The sequence below is a fragment of the Bicyclus anynana genome, chromosome 4, assembly GCF_947172395.1.
Source record: "Bicyclus anynana chromosome 4, ilBicAnyn1.1, whole genome shotgun sequence".
NCBI classification, from domain to species: Eukaryota; Metazoa; Arthropoda; class Insecta; order Lepidoptera; family Nymphalidae; genus Bicyclus; species Bicyclus anynana.
Genome location: NC_069086.1, coordinates 2,394,047 through 2,414,725, shown reverse-complemented (window position 1 = coordinate 2,414,725; position 20,679 = coordinate 2,394,047). Strand labels below are relative to the sequence as shown.

General features: G+C 33.7%; 3 protein-coding genes across 4 annotated transcripts; 1 reads left to right on the top strand and 2 right to left on the bottom strand.

Moving 5' to 3' along the window:
- Nucleotides 1-228: 228 nt before the first annotated feature.
- LOC112043230 (NADH dehydrogenase [ubiquinone] 1 alpha subcomplex subunit 2) lies at nt 229-1,977 on the bottom strand. Of its 2 annotated transcripts, none has more exons than XM_024078551.2 (3): nt 1,804-1,977; nt 1,351-1,457; nt 229-428 (listed from the first exon to the last, which is right to left on the bottom strand). In XM_024078551.2, exons 1-3 carry the CDS (start codon nt 1,881-1,883, stop codon nt 346-348), a joined length of 270 nt encoding a protein of 89 aa, XP_023934319.1. In that variant the 5' UTR covers nt 1,884-1,977; the 3' UTR covers nt 229-345. The 2 variants fall into 2 exon arrangements, with proteins under 2 accessions (XP_023934319.1, XP_052747439.1); XM_052891479.1 differs by lacking the exon at nt 1,804-1,977 and adding an exon at nt 1,618-1,756.
- Nucleotides 1,978-5,490: 3,513 nt separating this feature from the next.
- Nucleotides 5,491-8,089, bottom strand: LOC112058091 (DCN1-like protein 1). The gene is made up of 3 exons (XM_024098777.2): nt 7,941-8,089; nt 7,197-7,796; nt 5,491-6,834 (listed from the first exon to the last, which is right to left on the bottom strand). Exons 1-3 carry the CDS (start codon nt 7,941-7,943, stop codon nt 6,640-6,642), a joined length of 798 nt encoding a protein of 265 aa, XP_023954545.1. The 5' UTR covers nt 7,944-8,089; the 3' UTR covers nt 5,491-6,639.
- A 269-nt stretch (nt 8,090-8,358) lies between these two features.
- Nucleotides 8,359-13,928, top strand: LOC112043221 (probable glutamate--tRNA ligase, mitochondrial). Its single transcript, XM_024078538.2, has 6 exons — nt 8,359-8,814; nt 9,515-9,710; nt 10,257-10,471; nt 11,598-11,713; nt 12,695-12,804; nt 13,202-13,928. Exons 1-6 carry the CDS (start codon nt 8,477-8,479, stop codon nt 13,733-13,735), a joined length of 1,509 nt encoding a protein of 502 aa, XP_023934306.2. The 5' UTR covers nt 8,359-8,476; the 3' UTR covers nt 13,736-13,928.
- Nucleotides 13,929-20,679: the final 6,751 nt, after the last annotated feature.

Here is a 20,679-nt window from a genome sequence, read left to right as displayed (position 1 = left end):
AAACCCTTAAATATAGTCCAATATTCAATAAAATCCCGAGTTTAAGGTTGAATTAAAGTTGTGCTTGGCACTCATTGGGTGGGGACGTTTTTTAGTCGCTGATTTATCATGCATGCATCCACTTTAATATGAGATAGATGGTTAAAGTGATATTGTTTGCTGTAACAAACATGTCAGTTATAGTTCCAAAAGTACGATTATTTTAATAAAAAATTAAAAATCAATAAATTAACAAAACAAGTTTTGTGTTTTATTTAAAATCATAAATAATTATCTATATTGCCTATGCATTTATTAAACTTATACACAATAATTTTCAAGTTTATATTCATTCAACAAAATAATTCATTTAACTAACTGCTTGATGGTCGATAAGACATCATTTGAAGATAGGTTTGTAAGTGCAGCACTTTTCTCACTACCTTTGTCTGAAACAATGTGATATTTCTATTAGTTGTATTTACTAGCTAGATTTTCTCATAATTATGCTACCGAAAGCGAAGTGTTGTATTATGTTAAAACACATTTTATCAAGTCATGATCACTACACAAATGATAAAGATGATTTGACAATTAAACTAACTTACCATTGAACACAATTTTAAATTAGGTTTCTTAAATAAGCATGTATTGAAGTAATTTTATGTGGTAATGTTTTAACTATTCAATGTTTAAGTTTAGCGGTTTAGATTATTTACATTCCAAACTAAAACAATAAAATATCTACAAATAATGTGAAAATGAAAATTACACAGAGTTAAGTCTTCCAATTATTCCCAGTACTTGTTCAGCAGATAGATCACACAAGGGCTCATTTACTTCAAAACCTTTATCTGCAATTCGTAACCAGATAATAGAAAAGATTTATTCTATTTTAATAAAAGAACAGAAACCCAGTTTCCATACTTGGAATATATATGGAGTGTAATTCACTAATATTCTAAAAAGGCTAAGGTTTTCTTGGTATTGTAGAGGTATTCTTTAACAATTGAAAGCCATATTATATGTGAGTGTCATATTCTATATGACATATTATCACAGGCCAGGAACAACAAGGGTTAATCTATACTATCATTATAAAAAAAAAAGATTAGATTGATTTTTTCTTTAAAATTCTTTCACTGTTGATCCCCAAGTACTATATGCTATATCTTATGTACCCATATTCGTACAAGAACAGGAACTACACAGGTGAAACTACATGGTGTCTACTATTCTGTATAAGTGTGGTTTGTTAGTTTACTCAATATTATTTTTGCTTCTTTCTCCTAGGGCTGTTTCAGAATTTAGTGATTATAATGAATATGAAAAGTTATATGTTTTACTGCCTTTATTTAAATTTCTACTCACCATATCGAGCCCAAACACGAGGTTGGATGCCACTGCATTCACGAATTAGCATGGGAAAGTCGGGGTTCTCTTTTTTTAGTGACACATAGTACTTCTGTATAAACTCTCTGAAATGAAAATAATGTGTAAGGTCTAGTTATCAAAAGAAAAAGAAGGGAAGGGTGTTAGTGTTTGTATTTTCGTGAGGTTTGTGTCAAAAGAATATATTAGTGAGAGCACAGACACAGTGCAAATAAGTGTAGACAAGTTCCCACAAAATTATCCAACCTGCTGTATGACCTAGGATCTAACTCCGAACTCATGATTTTATAAACAGCTTTAAATTTTTTAACTGTTGTTAAACTAACAGTAAAAAACTACTGCTTCTTACAAATTATGTACACCACAGTCAAACAAATACCATTTTTTTGTTGACAGGTTATAAAAATGTTTATGTAATCAAATCACACGAACCTCACACCGGCCGACTGGGAACTGGTTTGGCATAAGTGGATTCGCAGCTCCTTGAGCGCTCCGGAAAAACGAACGGTCATTTTCTCTTTATTTATCTCAAATCTCAATAGAAGAAATTGAATCAAAATTTTCTCGACTCCGAAGTGACAGATTACTTTATGACTGACAGTGACAGTTATAAATGTCAAGGTCAAAATTGACCGTTGTTGTCAGAGTTGCCATAGTTATTTAAAAAAAAAAAAAGAATATTTGCCATTTTTATATACGACTAATAATCCCATTCCCCTCCAACTAGTCGGGAAAGACTGTGCTAGGAGTGGGTACGACAATAGACCAACGGGGCGGGGATTGAACCACCACCCCTCGGTGATGAGTCCAACCGCTCTTACCGTTGAGCTATTGAGGCTTCAAAGGAGATCATTCACGCTCCATACATTTTTGGGCTCTTTTTGAAAGTGCCGGCCAACAAAAAAAAATGGCACGAATCGTTAGAGCTAGCCATTGGGAGTAATAACTAATATGGCATGAAAGTTGTAGGAGGGCTCTGAACCAAGTTATACAGGTTCGAAGATTCGTTATTTCCATACATTTTGTCGATTTTCAAAAGTGCCCGCCAAGAAAAAAATCTGGTACGTATCGTTAGAACTGCCTATTTGGAGCAATAGTTAGTACGCCACAAATGATGTAGGAGTGCTCTGAACCAAGTTATACAGGTTCGATTACTCGTCACTTCTATACATTTTACTGAGTTTTGTAAGTGCCAACCAACAAAATAAATGATACGTATCGTTATAACTAACTATTTGCAGCAATAGTTACTATCGCATAAACATTGTAATGTAGCTCTCTGTCAAGTTATACAGTTTCGATGATTCGTTAAATCCATACATCTTATTGATTTTTTAAACTGCCGTTTTACAAAAATATGGTACTTATCGTTAGAACTGCCAATTTTGAGCAATATTTAGTATGACACAAATGGTGTAGTTTTGGTCTAAACCAAGTTATAAAGGTACGATGCCTCGTCACTTATATGACTTTAATAAACTTTTGAGTTTTGTGCCCACCAACAATACTAATGAAACGTATCGTTAAAACTGGTTATTTGTGGCAATAGTTATTAGAACACGAATATTGTAAAACTGCTCTGAACCATACGTTATACAATTTTGATGGCCCGTTATATCATTTTATTGATTTATAAGTTGCCTGCCAATAAAATTCTTATAGGTATCGTTTTAACTGATCATTTAGAACAGTATTTAGTTGGTTAGTATAGCAGACACTTTGTGGAAATGCTGTGAGACAAGTTATACAAGTGTGACTATTTGTCATATCCATGAATTTCATTAAATATTGAGTGCCAGCCAAAAAAAATGGTACGAATCATTAGAACTGACTGTCTGTAATAGGAACTGGGAGTAATAGTTAGTATTGTACAAACGCTGTAGGCCTGCTCTGAGCCAGAAGAAAGAACTTAAAAAAAATATTTTTATTTCACTCTACCCAAAATCCACAATAACATAACATTTTTAAATGCATTTGCACAATAATGTAGCATTGCATGTGGCACACAAAATGAGTATCATTAATATGAAAGTTATAATCAGTATGAAAGTTACGAATCATGAAACTTATATAACTTTGTTCAGAAATCGGATTGTTCTGAACCGTGTGCCTACTATCTATTGCTCCTAATGTCTAGTTTTAACGATATATGTTTTTGGTGAACGGTATTTTAAAAAAATCCATAAAATATATGGATTTGATGAATCATCGAAACAGTATATCTTGATTCGGAGATATACTACAACGTTTATGCCATTATATCTGGAAATTGCTAGTTATGACGATACGTATCATTAATTTTGTTTGTGGGCACTTTCAAAATTCAATAAAATACATAAAAGTGACGAGACATCGAACCCTATACAGGTATACTTGGTTCAGAACAAGCCTGCATCATTTGTGCAATACTAAATATTACTCCAAATGTACAGTTCTAACGATAAGTACCATATTTTTGTAAAACGGCACTTTAAATATTCAATAAGATAGATGAATTTGACGAACCATCGAAACTGTATAACTTGACACAGAGCTACATCATAATGTTTATGCTATAGTAACTAATGCTGCAAATGGCTAGTTATAACGATACGTATCATTTATTTTGTTTGTGGGCACTTACGAAACTCAGTAAAATGTATAGAAGTGACGAGTCATCGAACCTGTATAACTTGGTTCAGAGCACTCCTACAACATTTGTGCTATACCAACTATTGTTTCAAATAGGCAGTTCTAACGATACGTACTAGTTTTTTTTCTTGGCGGGCACTTTTGAAAATCGACAAAATGTATGGAAATAACGAATCTTCGAACCTGTATAACTTGGTTCAGAGCCCTCCTACAACTTTCATGACATATTAGCTATTACTCCAAATGGCTAGTTCTAACGATTCATGCCATTTTTTTTCGTTGGCCGGCACTTTTAAAAAGGGCCCAAAATGAATGATCTCCTTTATTAAATCAGTGACCCTTTACCAAAATGTTAGATGTCCTCAAGCGTCTTTTTTGATCGCATCCACAAACTTCGTTGTTTTCGAAGCGGAGCTTGATTCTATTTCTTTTACATAATTTCGTTATATCGTCTATGGAAAAAAAATATACAGGGTGATTCGGTCTTTACTGCGGATATTTTTTTTCGTGGTTCTGTATCATTAATAGAATATAAATCTACAAACAGTTCGATACATTTTATGTAATTTTTTTTTTAATTTATGTCTCTAAAATAACAAAATAATGTACATATTATTACTAAACAAGATATATTCAGCTTAAAAGTGATCTGGTGACGTCCTTTAGGTATCAAACGAAAATAAAATAAACGCACAATAGGGTGACCCTAAAATTCTGTTCAAAAGTAAATAACTTTAGCTAACGATAATTTTGTTATTTTTCAGTTAAAAAAAAAAGAAAAAATAGGTGATCATTAAATTTTGTTTATGTACAAAATATAAAAATATCCGCACTAAAAAAATTTCTTCCTGTATATATATTTAAGATTTCAAAGGAGTTCGGTGGCTTTCATTTTCTGAAAGTAACCGACTAAGTGAATAGTCCTGTTGATTTCATTACTGGGTTTTGAATTTGTTAGTCTCAAATGCTCAAACCGGAATTGCTAAATTGTATTTAAAATTATTTATGAGATACCTAAACTTAATACTTACTTACATAGTAAATCGTAAATATTTCAAGGGGATATAGGTATTTCTCTTAGGTGCAATGAATGCAAGGCTAAATACATCCAAAGCACATATTATTTTTATACACTGGTTGTGATAATTTTATAAATGCTTTTATTCTAACCAGTCCCCATACTAGCACTGCGGTGGGTGAAAATCTCAAACCCCTCTGCTCTAAGAAGGAAGGCCTTGTAGTTTTATAGTACGCCCAGTGGCGTGCATAAGGCTGTTGATCAGGGTATGCACTAGTAAGACAATTTAACCAAACTGGGTAAATGTGCATTGGATTAGCACTAAACAAAACATTTTTAGGGTATGCAGTGCTTTAATGCATGTATGAACTGCACGCCACTGACTGTACGCCACATTATGACCCAACAATTAAGTTCTCAAGTAAAGGGGATAACAAGTACAAGAATTCTGTCGCATACAAAAAAATTGATGAAATTCAACATTTTATTTATGCATAATATTAACAAACTCTTCTAATAATTATAATCAATCCAATTTTTTTTCCAAGTTAATGATATAATATTAATTGTATGTGCTGTTTCAATATTTCTTAAAATACTACATTATGTTACCTATGAAATTGTAATAAGAACTTTAGGCACTAGTTTTTAAAAATGGAAAATATATCCAATTAGTAGATAAACAACAAATGTAACTGACAATGTATTATATTGTTGCTGCAATTTTATACATAACTTGAAACAAGCCACAAAGTTTTTAACTTATCAATTTTAAAATGTCACTGACATGAAAAATATTTGAAAATACAAATAAATATATAAAGCATTTAAAAAATAGGTGAATGGCATATTTATACAATTAACAAGATTGACAATTATGTTGCAAGACAGACACAAAATAAAATAAAATAAGGTTCTAAGTTTTAATAATTATTAAAAGAAAATAATATCATAATTTTTATATACATATTTACATCTTAATTTTACTATCTTCACAGATTAGTATGCTATAACGCAAATATTAAATCTGATTGAAACATCTAAATTGATTTTTTCGATTCTTTGTATAATTTAAAAGCAAAATAATTTTAAATTGAAACAGTTCATTAGGAAACAGGATTTCTAGGATTCATATTTAATTCTAACGGACGAGAGCTCAGAGCTTTGTACAGTTCGAGTACTTACTTTTGGTTAGTGAAAAACTTCCAAGACCAAGTATCAAGTCTTACCCCACACAGTACACCAAAAGGTCTATGGTGTTATACTTTTTTTATGTACAGTTTGCACTATGATGTTTCACTCCTGTTATAAACGTCACTAAGAACAACTGCAGTAAACAGATCTAACAAGTCACTATTTAGTTCATAGACTAAAGACTTCTATTTTTAAGATGATGTCCATGTCCCTTCTCAATTTAGTCAGCTACACAGATCAAAAACTATAATGATTGCGATCCACTCAACTGCACACAGCTCCAGACTGTACAGAAGGAAGCGAGACAGCAGATGTACCATGAACAAGCCCAGCTTCTTGAAGATGTTGTGTTCATGGATGTTTGTCTCTGCAGACAAAATGTGTACATTTCTCGCTCCATACTGTTGGCAGCTGTCAATTGTCGGCTAGCCAGATGCAGGCTCTAAAGACTTTAGACTATCCGCTGTGAGTTCTTGTTTCTGACACCACTCTACGAAGTCATCAATGAGTACAGGCCAGGCTCCCTCTGCGTCATAGTTGCTCATTCCATCATCAATTTGGGTAGCAAAATCTAGCAGTAAGTTCCAAGTGTCTTTTGGTATTGACCTTTTATGATTGTCCTGTAATATAAAATAAAAAGTAAGCATCCTAATTTTGTCTGCAGTTTTGTACATGAGTAGATAGAAAAATATTATATCATGTATTTCCAAAAAATCATATGAAACTGGTATTCCCAAGAAAATATTTATTTTTGGCTTTTACTTTACTCAATTTCAAATTTGTTTTTTTTAAGTGGGCTTACATTTTTCCACATATAAACGTTACAGCCTTATTCCCTCCAATTAAGCACAATCCCGGAACTAGGAGTGGCTGAGAAAATAGTATATCAGGCTGAGATTGTACCCTTCTGGATTTTAATCCAGCCAATTAAATATAAACCTAGTAAGGCATTGAAACAACAAAAAATAAGAATTATACACACCACTAGAAATTTACACCAGGCATCTAAAAATTTAAATCTTCCACGTAATACAATATTCCAATAAGCTATAGCCATATCTAAATCCAGACCCTTCTGGCCGGGGTTCTTAGCGTAATTGAAAGTGAAGTGATAGAAATCCTTAAACTTATTGGGATCTTTTATTTCCATTTCTAACATTGGTAGTTTAGTTTTTAATTTATCTATACTGTCAGCACCGAGTTCGAACAAGCCCGTCATGAACTCTTCTTTAGTGAATTCACACTGCACTGCCGCTTTGCACTTCCACGCTATGATAAGTACTAATATAGATTCTGGACTTAAATTTAGGTCTTCTAAAAACTTCATAACACCGTCGACGGTGATTTTATCGTTCTCCTGTTGATCTCTGTATTTGTTGAATAGTTGTTCTAGTTTTTTCCTATCTACTGAAGTTTTCACGGAGTCCTTGTAATACGCTTCAGGGTTCTGAAAATAGTTGTCGCTCGCCAAGTCTAATTTCCAATCATTCTGAGCCAAGCAGTATATCGCAGTGGTCTCCGTTGTCTGCGTGAAGGCAACGAACTTCTTCACTTTATCTCTCTGTGATGATTTTAATTTATTCTGAAAAGAAAACGCAGTAAGTAATGTCATAACCTTAGTTTCGTCAACTGTCAAACAGATTTTAATAATCTCCAATAAATTATGTTAAGCTTAGAAACACTAATAGAAAATATATACATAAACGTGATAAGGATACGCACTAACCATTTTTGAATAATTATATGTTAATTCATCAAATGACTTTCACTAATTCACACTTGTTTCGACATCGAAATTACTAAAAATGAAAAGCAACAATCATAGACAAATAGATGTTTTTTTTTTTGAAAAATTAGTTTTTCTTTAGCTTTCGTTAAGGTAGCTATACACATAGCGGTTATATATTTATTAAAATTCTTCCTTTCCTATAAGATAAAAGACACTAAAATTGTTTATTTAAAAAAACATTTTAGAGCCCTTTTAAATAAACATCTCAGTAAAATGTATTTTAAATTGCTAGTTGCGGTTCCAAGTAATGCACTCGAAGACTATACCTTCATTTGTTGTCTGTGGACCATACCTATTCCGCGGTCTCTCTGTCAGATCAGCTCACAGCTGATTGTCATTGTCAGCCAAAAAATAATTTTATTTATTAGTCTTTGACATAACCTCTTACAGCTTACTTATTGTTTTGTTAATTTGTTTTCAAGTTATTTTATTTAGAATTTTAATTAAGTCATTATTATAAATATGTTATAAATATGTGGATTAAAGTTTTGGGTCGCATTATACTACCTAGAAATGGTTGCTACCGTACTGTAAAAACTATTGCCCCGAGAGTAAGATTTGCTCCCAGTCCAACAGGATACTTACACTTAGGGGGTTTAAGGACTGCTTTGTATAATTATTTGTATACAAAATCCCGCGGAGGAGTTTTTATCTTACGTATAGAGGATACAGATCAGACGAGGAAAGTTGAGGGGTCCGTGGAAGCATTAATAAATGACTTGCAATGGGCTGGTATTGAATATGATGAAGGGCCCGGAAAAGACGGGAAGTATGGCCCTTACGTGCAGAGTGAGAGACTCAATATATATCAGTAAGTTAATAATTGTAATTTTTGAGTCAACCATTATTTTTCTGGTAAGTATCTGTTACCTATTGTAAATGAAGAAGTAAAAATACTTTATTGAACAGAATAATACAAAAATAATCAAAAAAACATTACAAATGATTAATTTAACCTTAGCATGCAAAGGCGGCCTTATTGTTATAAGCAATCTACCAGGTTGATAATGACAGCGCCCAACAGTTTACATAACTCTAAGATCTATCTTTATCTGATATTGCTTATCACGCCTGGTAAGACCAAAAGGCTATAGCGATCCACTGTGGATGAATTATGTGGTGGACAGTAATACCCGAAAAAAGGACCACAACATGAAGAGTCGCTTAATGGAGTGACCTTTAACTAGAAACATTATATGCTATGAAAAATTCAGTTTATAGTCAAGCGACTGAGCACTGATAGATGTAACTGAACACAAAAAAAAAATCTTTATCTGATGAAAATGTATGTTTTTATTTCATCCTAGGGGATGACTTCATTCATGTAATATTGTTTTTTATTATTCCTGCAGGAACTATGGATTTTCGGGGAAGTAGCCCAAGTTCTGCTCCAAGGTTCAATTTACTTCTTTACCAAATTTTATCACAATCAGTTAGGCTTTGAATAAGTGACAGAAAGACATACAGATTTACTTTCACATTTAGTATATCAGGTTATTGTAATTTTACAGAGAACACATTAACAAACTTCTCGACAACAATTCAGCATACAAGTGTTTCTGCTCTGAAAGGCGGCTCAACTTGCTAAGGAGGGATGCTGTGAAGCATCAGAGGCTGCCCAAGTATGATAACAAGTGTAGAAGCTTGTCCAAAGAAGATGTAGATGCAAAAATTAGAGCAGGAACACCTCACTGTATTAGATTTAAGGTTAGTCATTTATTTAACACTAGCGGACGCCTGCGACTTTGTCCACGTGAAACTCGATGTAAACTTCCAACTATAGGAATAAAATATATCTGGTGTTAATCGGCATATATGTAGCTTCTTAATGGTGAAAGATTTTCAAAATAAGTTGAGTATTTATTAGGTAAAATCATAACAAACAAAAAGTCAAATTTAACCTCTTCCAACGAAAAAAGAAACTCAAATAATATATAGTGTTTTTTTTTTATAATATTTGTGATTCTTGGATTTATGGTAGATTATGAACATGTTAAATTGCTGTTTAATATGTGGGATGTGCATAATTGTTTCCTCTGCCTTTGGACATGCAAATATGTAACCTTACCCATCGTATAAGGAAAATACTGTCCTAGTCATCCCACGAGATGTGGAGAGATTGCCTCTTGCACTTACTTCTACAACATAAAAACTAAACACGTTTTTACTTATATGTTGGGTGATATATAAACCATTAATTATTTTTATAAACACAGTAAGCTCAAACAGTACAAACAAAACTATTGCTTTCAGCTATCATCTGATTGCCTGTCATTCGAGGACCTAATATTCGGTGGCATAGCATATGACGTGTCACTGGTGGAAGGGGACCCGGTGCTGATGAAGAGCGACGGCTTCCCCACCTACCACTTTGCTAATGTGGTGGACGACCGGCTCATGGGCGTCACGCATGTTCTGCGCGGTGTGGAGTGGCAGATCTCCACTACCAAGCATTTGTTGATTTATAAGTAAGTCAGCCTAGGACTTATATTTAATTAGGCAAACAACAGATCTTTTGTAGACCTAGGTATCATGGCACGGCTTACGGTAAGAGACATTGTCAACCAATAGCGAAAATATTGCGATGGGATGAAATAGAGACAACATTTTCCATTGGTTGGAGACTTGTCATTAGTGTAAGAGGAGCCGCTGCTGTTGAAAAGCGATGGTTACTGAATATTTGTTGATTTGTAAATGAGGACACTGTGCTACCATTGTGTTGCTTGTTTATATTTTTATACTCCAATATCTTCCTCTTTCCACTTTCTACAACACAATAAGACGCCTCGAACGGTGGCATCCTTACATCTTAATATACATAAATGCGAAAGGTCATTCATCACGAAATCTCGAAAACTGCTTGACATACAATAGAGGGTAGTCTATAGTTAGTAGGTATCCGGTAAGAACGGATTTTGCGATAGGGCTGGATTGAGGAAGTATAAGGGCAGACGAAGTTGCGAGCGTCCGCTTTTAATGGATAAATTTTTATTACGTTTTACATCAAGCCCACAAAACGAGAGGAGACGAATATCTTAGCATTCCATGGATTCACCGTGCGGGCGCCGGGTCCATCGCGTGGTAGAGAGAAAAACACCAAGCAAAGTCCAGGACTTTAACAACATCTACGTTTTTAATTCGTACCTACAGCAAAAGCGTAGTGTCCGTTTCCCGCCATTGTGAACCGTAAGAGCCGTGAATCGTGATAGACCAATGGATATGACCTTTGCCTTCGGTTAGGAGGAGTTCGAATTCGGTCAGGGCAGGTCTTTACAGTTATGTGCATTTTAAGAAATTAAATGTCATGTGTCTCAAACTGTGAAGGAAAAACATCGCAAGGAAACCTGCATACCTGAGAATTTCTAAATTCTCATCGTATGCGAAGTCTGCCAATCCAGTGTGGTGCACTATTAGGCTATCTCCTCTTATTCTGAGAGGGCGCTCGTGCTCAACAGTGAGTCGAATATTGGTTGTTAATGATGTTGATAATTTGAACAGCTTCAATGCATATGTAGGCATATTCTAATTCTTGCTATTGATTTGAGTATGATAACTAATTCTGAGAAATTGTCATCATCCATGTTTTTTTTTCAGAGCCTTTGGTTGGACGCCCCCGCAATTTGGCCACTTGCCGTTAATCGTGAATGCGGACGGCACTAAACTGAGCAAACGACAGAGTGACGTCACAGTGGAAGATTACAGGAACAAAGGTAACATTGATGATTCGTTGGAAAGTTATCTAGGTACGGTACTGCTGCCATGCCTTGTACAAGGCTTGATTTCAAACAATTTTATCAGAACGATTCTCTAAAAAACTCTATGGTTGTTCATTTTACAAGCTTAACATATTCGGCGTGTCGGACGCACCAAACGACCAAACCATTTTTTCAGAGAGATTTCAGAGAGATTATTCTTCCTTAAAAATAAAAGAAAAATACTTTTCAAATAAAACTGAAGATGGTCAGAAACTTTTTATCTTATACATATTTATGAATTTGCGATGGCTAGGAAGGAAAACGCCTAATGGTTAGCTACGTTCATAGCGACAGGCAATTACCCGTCATTTGTATTGCCAGACTAAGTGCTAGTAACATTATCTACTATCTACCCATAAAAAAAACTGTATCAGCTCCGACGCACGAATGGAATTTACTCTTTCAGATCGACTGTCTAAATAGATATGTTACCCCGTAGCATACACTATGTATGTCTCAATACTCTCGCCTGAAAAGTGAAACCGAGCCGAGGAACAGCAGGGCACGGTGAAAGGTGCGCAGAATAGGTTGCGCACAAAAACTTAAATGCTGTCATTCATCGTTCATCGAATTTTAATGCTCATATGTTTTTCATACCGAGGGCTGTATATGAAAAATCGATTCTTATGGAGTAACATAAAATAAAATAAGCCTTTATTGCTGTAATACATTTGTAATTTTCTGACGTTAATGTATACCAGTTTAATAATTAATAATTTGAACTACTTATTATTATTAAAATCAGTTCTTTACTATAGAGCTTGTCCTTCGACAAAGGCTTCCTCTAAAAGTTTCCATTTTTCTCTGTCCTTGGCGATGCGCTTCCACTCTGGACCGGATAATCTTATGGAGTAAACTCCAATAAATATTAGGTCATGAACCGTTTCTTGGACTCTGCATAGTACAAGGCAAGTTACCTTGTTAAATTGTTTTCAGGTATATATCCCTTGGCACTAGTGAACTACATAACGCTGTCAGGGGGAGGGTTCAATCACGTGGCAGGGGAAGGCATCCGGCTCAAGACTATGGACGACTTAGCCAGCGAGGTGAGAGCTTTTACACGAGTTTACGCCTTTATTTATAGTCTTTTAAATATTGGATAGAAGCAGGCGTTACTTTGCGGAAGTTCGTCATGATTGTATAATGATTTATTTATTATGCTATTATCCGCGAAAAGCCGACGAACTCATGCGACAAAGTCACCCAGATCCGACAAAATACTCTCTACGTACGTTTCACCCCGAAACCGGAGCATCCTCAGGAGATGTTGACTCTACAACGTGCAATTGCAAAGTGAGCGCTGCAGATAAGGGACTATATCTTGCACCTTGTTGAGTACTTTGCAATTGCACTACATATACAAAACGTATGATACCGAGACAAATGTAAATCCGACTTAAGTCTACTGGTCAGTTTGTCATAAGATATTCTTTTTTATTTCAGTTCCAAATAGAGAGAATCTCTTCTCACCCCAGCCGCCTCAATCCCGACTTACTGGAAGAATGCAATCGTTTAGAAATAAAACGACGTTTGAAAGACGAGAATCTAACCAAAGGTTTAATAGCCGAAGTGCAAAGTTTAGTTACACAAAAATATCCAAAAGAATCATTAAATATATCTGAGGAACACGTTAAAAGTATATTAGACTGGTCGACGTCCAGAATATCCAAGATAGATGAGCTGATTTCACCGAAATTAGCGTTTTTGTGGATTCTACCCTCAAATAATTTGGAAATAAACAAGAATTTATTTGAGAAGCTTCTCGATAATTTGGAGAGTTTAGATAAATTTGAGCAGGAATCCATAAAAGACAATTTGAGAAGTTTCTCCGATAGAAATAATGTTAAGTTTCCGGTTTTGATGAAAATGTTACGATCGGTTTTGAGTGGGCTGAACGAAGGGCCGAGTGTAGCGGAAATGATGCAACTTTTAGGTAAATGTCAATCGTTGGAAAGAATAAAGGCTGTAATAAAGTAATAAAATAAATAAATAAATAAATAAAGCCTTTATTTCCAATAATATAAAAGTAATTGCAAAACATTATACATAATAAATTTAGTATTAATTTTTAAACATGTCAATTTCAATTTGTACATTATAAGTTTGATTTAAATTTTGATTTGAATTTCAATTTTAAATGTTAATAAATATTTTATGTCAGAAAAATTCTTCGTCATTGTTAATATTATGTCAATTAATTATTGGAACGCCCATTTTTGGGCATAGGCCTCCTCCATCCTTCTCCATGTATCTCTATCTCTCGCCAACCTTGTCCAAGTGGTCCCCGCTGTGTCTACGATGTCGTCGCGCCAGCGTCGTCGCGGCCGGCCTCTCGACCGGCGCTCGTCACGTGGGTACCAGTGCAATACCTTTTCTGTCCACCGCCCGTCCGTTGTCCTTGTTATGTGTCCAGCCCAGCGGCATTTTAGGAGACATGCTAGTTTGGCCGCGTCTATAACTTTTGTCCTGTTCCTTATTATTTTATTTTTTATTTTATGTTTTATTTTTAGGCCTAGCATGCTCCTTTCCATGGCTCTTTGGGAAACCTGTATTTTATGAATTATTTCTTTAGTGATCGGCCACGTTTGGCAGCCGTATAAAAGAGTTGGCGTTACTACAGAGTCCATTGCCTGTTTCTTCAATTTAACATCCATATTTGATTTAAATATATGTTTTAAGGACCAGTATGCAGCCCAGGCTTTTTTGATCCGCCTATCGACTTCATCGACATAATGTCCTTTGAAGGATATGTTCTGACCTAGATATACATACTCATCCACATATTTAATCTCGTTGTCCTGCACTGAAACTTTATATCGGTCACTGTTTGTCATCACGCAAGTTTTCTCTAAATTCATTTGTAAGCCACACTCTCGGCTGCGGGAATCTAAAGTATTAATCATATGTACAAGCTGATCGTGACTTCTTGCCAGTAAAACTATGTCGTCGGCGAAGCGAAGATTACTTAAACATTCTCCATTTATACTTAATCCTAAACCGGTCCATTTTAACTTTCTGAAGATGTACTCTAGGAGAGCCGTGAAAAGGTTGGGCGAAATTGGGTCCCCTTGTCTTACTCCTCGCTTTACTTCAAAAGGTCTCCCTCTCTTTTCAAGTTTCACTATTGCTTTACTCTTCGTGTAGATTTCTTTAAGGATATTTATGTATTTTTCAGCAACGTTTTGACTCCTCAAAGCACTCCACAAGGATTCATAAAAAATGGAATCGAAAGCTTTGGAGTAATCAATAAATGCTAAATACATAGTTTTTCCGTACTCTACATATTTTTCCATGATTTGACGAAGAGTAAAAATATGGTCCAAGGTAGAGTAATTTCTTCGAAAACCTGCTTGTTCTCGGGGTTGGTGGATCTCAAACTCTCCCTTTAGCCTATAGAGTATTATATTTGTAAATAATTTATATAACCCTTGTAATAAGCTAATGGGCCGATAGTTATTAATTTCCTGGGGGTCTCCCTTTTTATAAAGTAAGGTTATGATTGAGGTTTCCCATTGTTCTGGTATTTTTTCTTGTTCTAAAATGTTATTAAATAGTTCGGTTAATATAGGAGTCAGTGGTTCGGAAATTGCTTTGATAGTGTCGTTTGTTATGTTGTCCTCTCCTGGGCTTTTCATACACTTCAAAGAATTGATTCCGCGCCGGATTTCACTTTCGAGAAATACAGGGATCTCAACTATATTCTTATCTCTTATTGGTGAGTTATTTACAATTTCGACTGGCGTTTTGTACAAAATTTGATAAAACTCGGTAGCTACTTTAATAATGGTGTTTCTGTTTGTAGTAGTGGCGCCGGATGAGTTTCTCAAAGTTGGTATCCACTCTTTCGTGTTATTTAAACGTTTATTTCCGCGTTTTACAGATCTCCTTTTGATCAATTCCTCTTCAAATATCTTTAATTTGTAGTGTTCTTTGTTAGTTTTTAAGGATTTTCTAATTTTTTTATAAAGATATTTTAAACGATTTCTTTCAGAGTCTGTTTTAAATAATTTTCCTTTGACTTCTGTTCTTTCTGAAATCATTTTTCTCACTTGATCTGTCACGTAGTATTGAATTCGATTTTCCGTTTTTCTATCCGGCAATGTATTAATGCTTTCTCGGATTGTATTTATTAGATTTGTATAAGTTTTTTGTATGTCATTTGTAGTTTCTAGTGTTTTTGATAGTTCTGTGAAGGCATTTTTTACGTGTTCGCATTCAATTGGCTGGTATCCTGACTGATGTTTTCCAAAAATTCTTCTGTGCTTGCGATGTTTTTCTGTAATGGCAAGAGTAGCTCTGACTAATCTGTGATCAGTTGGGTGTGAGGTGTTAATTACTTCCATGTTACGGATGCAGGATATATCATTACTTTTGGTAATAAAGAAATCTATTTCATTAAATGTACGACCATCAGGCGATTTCCACGTCCATCTTTGTTTTGGTTTCTTTTTAAAGTGGCTATTCATTATGTAGAGTTGGTTTTCAAAACAAAAATTAATAAGTCTTGATCCTCTCTTATTTCGATTTCCATATCCCCATGGGCCCATAACAGTGTTATCCTCTGAGTTGGCATACCCGATCTTGGCATTGAAGTCTCCTATTAAGTATGTTTTCGATAGAGTATTTTCGAGGGCCAATTCAATGTTGTTGTAGAGACACTCTAGTTCATCTTCAGATGAATTTTCAGTTGGCGAGTAGATTTGTATGATACTCATTGAAATGCTTTCTATGTGTATGTCCAATCTAGCGACTCTATCAGAAATTGCCATAAAGTCAATTATGTTATTTTTAAACTTCTTTTTTACCATAAATCCTACCCCATTACTTCCACTTTTCTTTCCTGTGTAAAGTAATATGTATTCGTCATGCTCTATGATATGTGTTCCTTCTTTTTTAACTTCCGATATTATTAATATGTCCCATTTGATATTTTGTAGGGCATGTTCTAATTCTTCTAGGCGGCCTATTCCTACAAGAGATCTCACATTAAATGTAGCAATGTAATATAGATGGTGATGTTGGATGGAGGGTGAAGGTCTACTGCTCCCTCGGAGGCCAGCCGGCTTGGGAGAGATACTGTTTGTTATACTGTTTTTATATATTGGAAGGAGAGAGGCCTTTCGTTGCTAAGTTCGAGGCGATACTATTGTAGAGCTCGATAGAGTAGTATTTGATGTCATATAGGAGTCAATGGTTTTACTCTTTTTATGAGCATAATAGGTACTTTTGCGCATCGGTAGAGTTTCGGGAGAAGAAAGTGGCTTCCTTTTGTTGCTTCGCGACTTCGGACTCTCTTGGTTGATAACTTTATCTTTAGTATAGTTTTTATTATTACCCAGTGATATTATTTTATCGTATTTCATAATAATATTTTCGCCTTGCTGTCTTCTAGAAATAAATTCTTCTTGCAGTTCCTTTCTCTTTTGAAGAACTTTAGAGGTAAAGTCTTCTTTTAAGTAAATGTTTGTACCGTTGAGTAATTTTTTATTTCTTAAAATTTTAATTTTTAAACCCATTGTAGTTACATAAAGTAATACGTTGTTTAAATATCATCTCCAGTTTGTTTTTAATGGTCCACTTTAAGTCCAGACCTACCTCATTATCATCATTATCAACCCATATTCGGCTCATTACTGAGCTCGAGTCTCCTCTCAGAATAAGAGTGGTTAGGTCAATAGTCCATCACCACCACAACCACCACCAACAGAATTAAGAAAATTTTCTGATGGTATGCAGGTTTCCTCACGATGTTTTTCCTTCACCGTGTGAGACACCTGACATTTAATTTCTTAAAATCAACTGAAAAGTTGGTGGTGCATGTCCCGGACCGGATGCGAACCCACACCCTCCGGAATCGGAGGCAGAGGTAATATCCAACAGCGCCATCTAGTGGCACTACTGCACAACCGTTTCAAATTTCTTAGAAATTCGTGTTTACGGTTACGCGATAGTCACAGTAAAGCATTGAAACTTTCCACTAGGCACATTAATACTGATAGTCATCGTTAGTTGAGAGAATCGAACAATATCAAAATAAACCCATCAACTTATTTAACCTCATGTGGTAGGTATGAACAGTTAGTGTCAAATAAATACACATAAAATGAGTAACAGTATAATTTATTGAATTTCCCAAATATAAATATTGAGAGAAAAATAGACAATAATTTTATTCAATTCAGAGTATTATTCAACCTCACGAGACAATATTAAATTATGACTTAGTACAAATATCATTAAAATTCGTTAATAAATAAATGCAGAACAGATAACAAAAATAAATATAAATAAATCTAATTAAAACGATAACCAAAAAATCGTCATAGACGGGGTCCCTGTGATAGTCAGAATTTTAACACTTTTTTTTTCAAAGATTGTCGATGCTTCTAAATCAAATCAATGTAAACTATTGTATAATTATAAATTATATTGATGGGACTGGAAAACACAACTGTATACAAAGACGAATTGTGGCCCTCAGAAGTTCTTAGACCACAGGTTCTCAACTATATTTTGTCTTTAAGTAATATTACTTCACCTGAATTTATTGTGCTCTTAAAAAAACTATTTGAAAATTAAAATTTTTCTATATCATCCAATTTTAGTACGTCTAATTAACTTATTTTTTTACGTTTTTATTGTAATTCATACCTCTTGTTTTAGGAGTATTCCTCTTTTATATCTGCCTACTACCCTTCTGGGCTGTTTTTATTTTGGGACCTTGGCTGAGCCCAGATACTCTAAAACGCCCATTGTTACCCACGTTGAGAACCTATGTTTAAGACTATCAGTAGGTATATGCGTGAAATTATCTTCATAGAATAATTTCGTACATAAACACATTTGGACACACAGCAGACTGCTAACTGCTTGTGTATAAAGCTCAATGAGTGATTTGAATGTAGATTAAAAATTATATTTTACTAAAATTACGAGAGAAGGTCTTACAAGTCAAATGTATCTAATCGTATAATTCACTAAATCACGATTTGGTCTAACTAAACTATTTATTTTGCTGCCTAAAATTATCTACAGAAAAAATATTTATTAACCGAATAAAACAAACTATTCGTATTCAATCACAACGATAAAAAAACCTTAAATTATATGTTTGAGCAGTACTAAACTTAAATACTAAAGTACAGACTCAGACTAAAGGAAAAAGATAGACGGATTATGACGTGGTGAATGTGTTTCATAAGGGTTAGAATTTTTTGAACTGGAATTTAAGTAGCATTCTTATCGCTTTCCAATGAACCGTTCCAATCATTTTCCTTCAATCGTAGCATATACATGCGATGATTAAACAATAATATTATTTCAAATAATATGAAATGAAAATTTAATTAAAAGTGATAAGTACATTGTTTATTAAGAACATTTATTTTAACATGTATTGTTTAGTATCCAGTGAATCAGAAATATAATAACTTAATTATAAAAACAATTTAAAGAGTCAGTCTTGCAATATAATTGTTCAAATATAAATAATAATTTAATCCGGGTTTAATCAATTTTGCTGTACATAAACGAATCTAATGCCGCTGATTTGTGGTTTTTTCACAACTAGTTTTATTTTGTGTTTTATAATTGTTTTTATTCGAATTCTCTTTTGCACGATGTTAATTTTAAGCATCCTAAGATATAAATGTATCCACCTAGGATTCGTATCATAACACACTAACATGGGTACAGTACAGTATACAAAAGCTCAAAAGAGCTAAAACCAAGAGTGGCTAAACTAGTTAAGAAAATACGGTAGTTAAACTATTTAGTATAAATAATTTAGTTACATAAAAATATTTATAAAATACACTAATATTTATAAATATTTTTATACGGTGCGGCATTAACTTTATTCGTGTATAACAAAATTTTACATACACCCTGTTTTATTTAGAAAATTCGGTTGAATCATAAAATAAAGAAAATCATATTATCACATTAAATTAAGTATGTATTTTACAAGGATATACATATAATGAAAAGGTGGAATATTATAATTTAAGAAAATGTTTATTTAAAAAAAATATTTTGTTTCAATGACTAGATGTGACATACAAAATAAATACCTACGATAATCTTAATTTGAGACAAAGGAGACAAACCTCGATTCTTTATTGCTTCAAATTGCCAAACATCAAAATATCAATAAAGTATCGAACGTTATAAAAGTCCTTAACTACTTAATTGATATGAGTATACTTCAACAGTTAAATAAAGTCTTAATTATTTTTGAATATATACCCGTAATTATGCAGTAAACTATATTCTGTGCTTTGAAGAAATAAAGTTAAAAAGTCTTATACTATTATCAAAATTCGCAAGTTTTATTTAAGTTTAACCACTAGGAAATTAAGGTTTAATTTATTAAACGAGTAACGAGTAACATACCTACATAATATTTTTTACTGTAGATAGGTAAATTACGAAATATGGATTTTTTCAATTTAATGCAAATAATAAAAATTCAACATCCTCCACGCACTCGTTGAAAAAAAAGGGCTTTGAGCTCTAGTGGTTTTGTTTGTTTGTTATTTCGAAACACTCATTCGTATTAAAAATGTAGCTTTGGAGCAAACTTTCGGCTATTCTGTATTTATAAATAAAAACATAATGGGTAAGTGCCTATATTTAGCAGAATACTTATTATAAATAAGAAATATTTTGAAAGATCTTTTCCCGTCTATTGTATTTATCTTAGTCACAGATTAGAATATGGCAATGGTGGTAATAACTTTAGATCATTCCCATGAGTTGATGTGAAACAAACAAATAATTAAATGAGAAATTATAATTTTATTATATTGTCGCAAAATACAAAAAAGTAGTAACCAAATAGATTTTGGTAACTATCTATATATTTTTTTAGTAGATAAAATTCAAGTTTTAAAATTTGTACCTGCTCTTTTAGTTTCCTA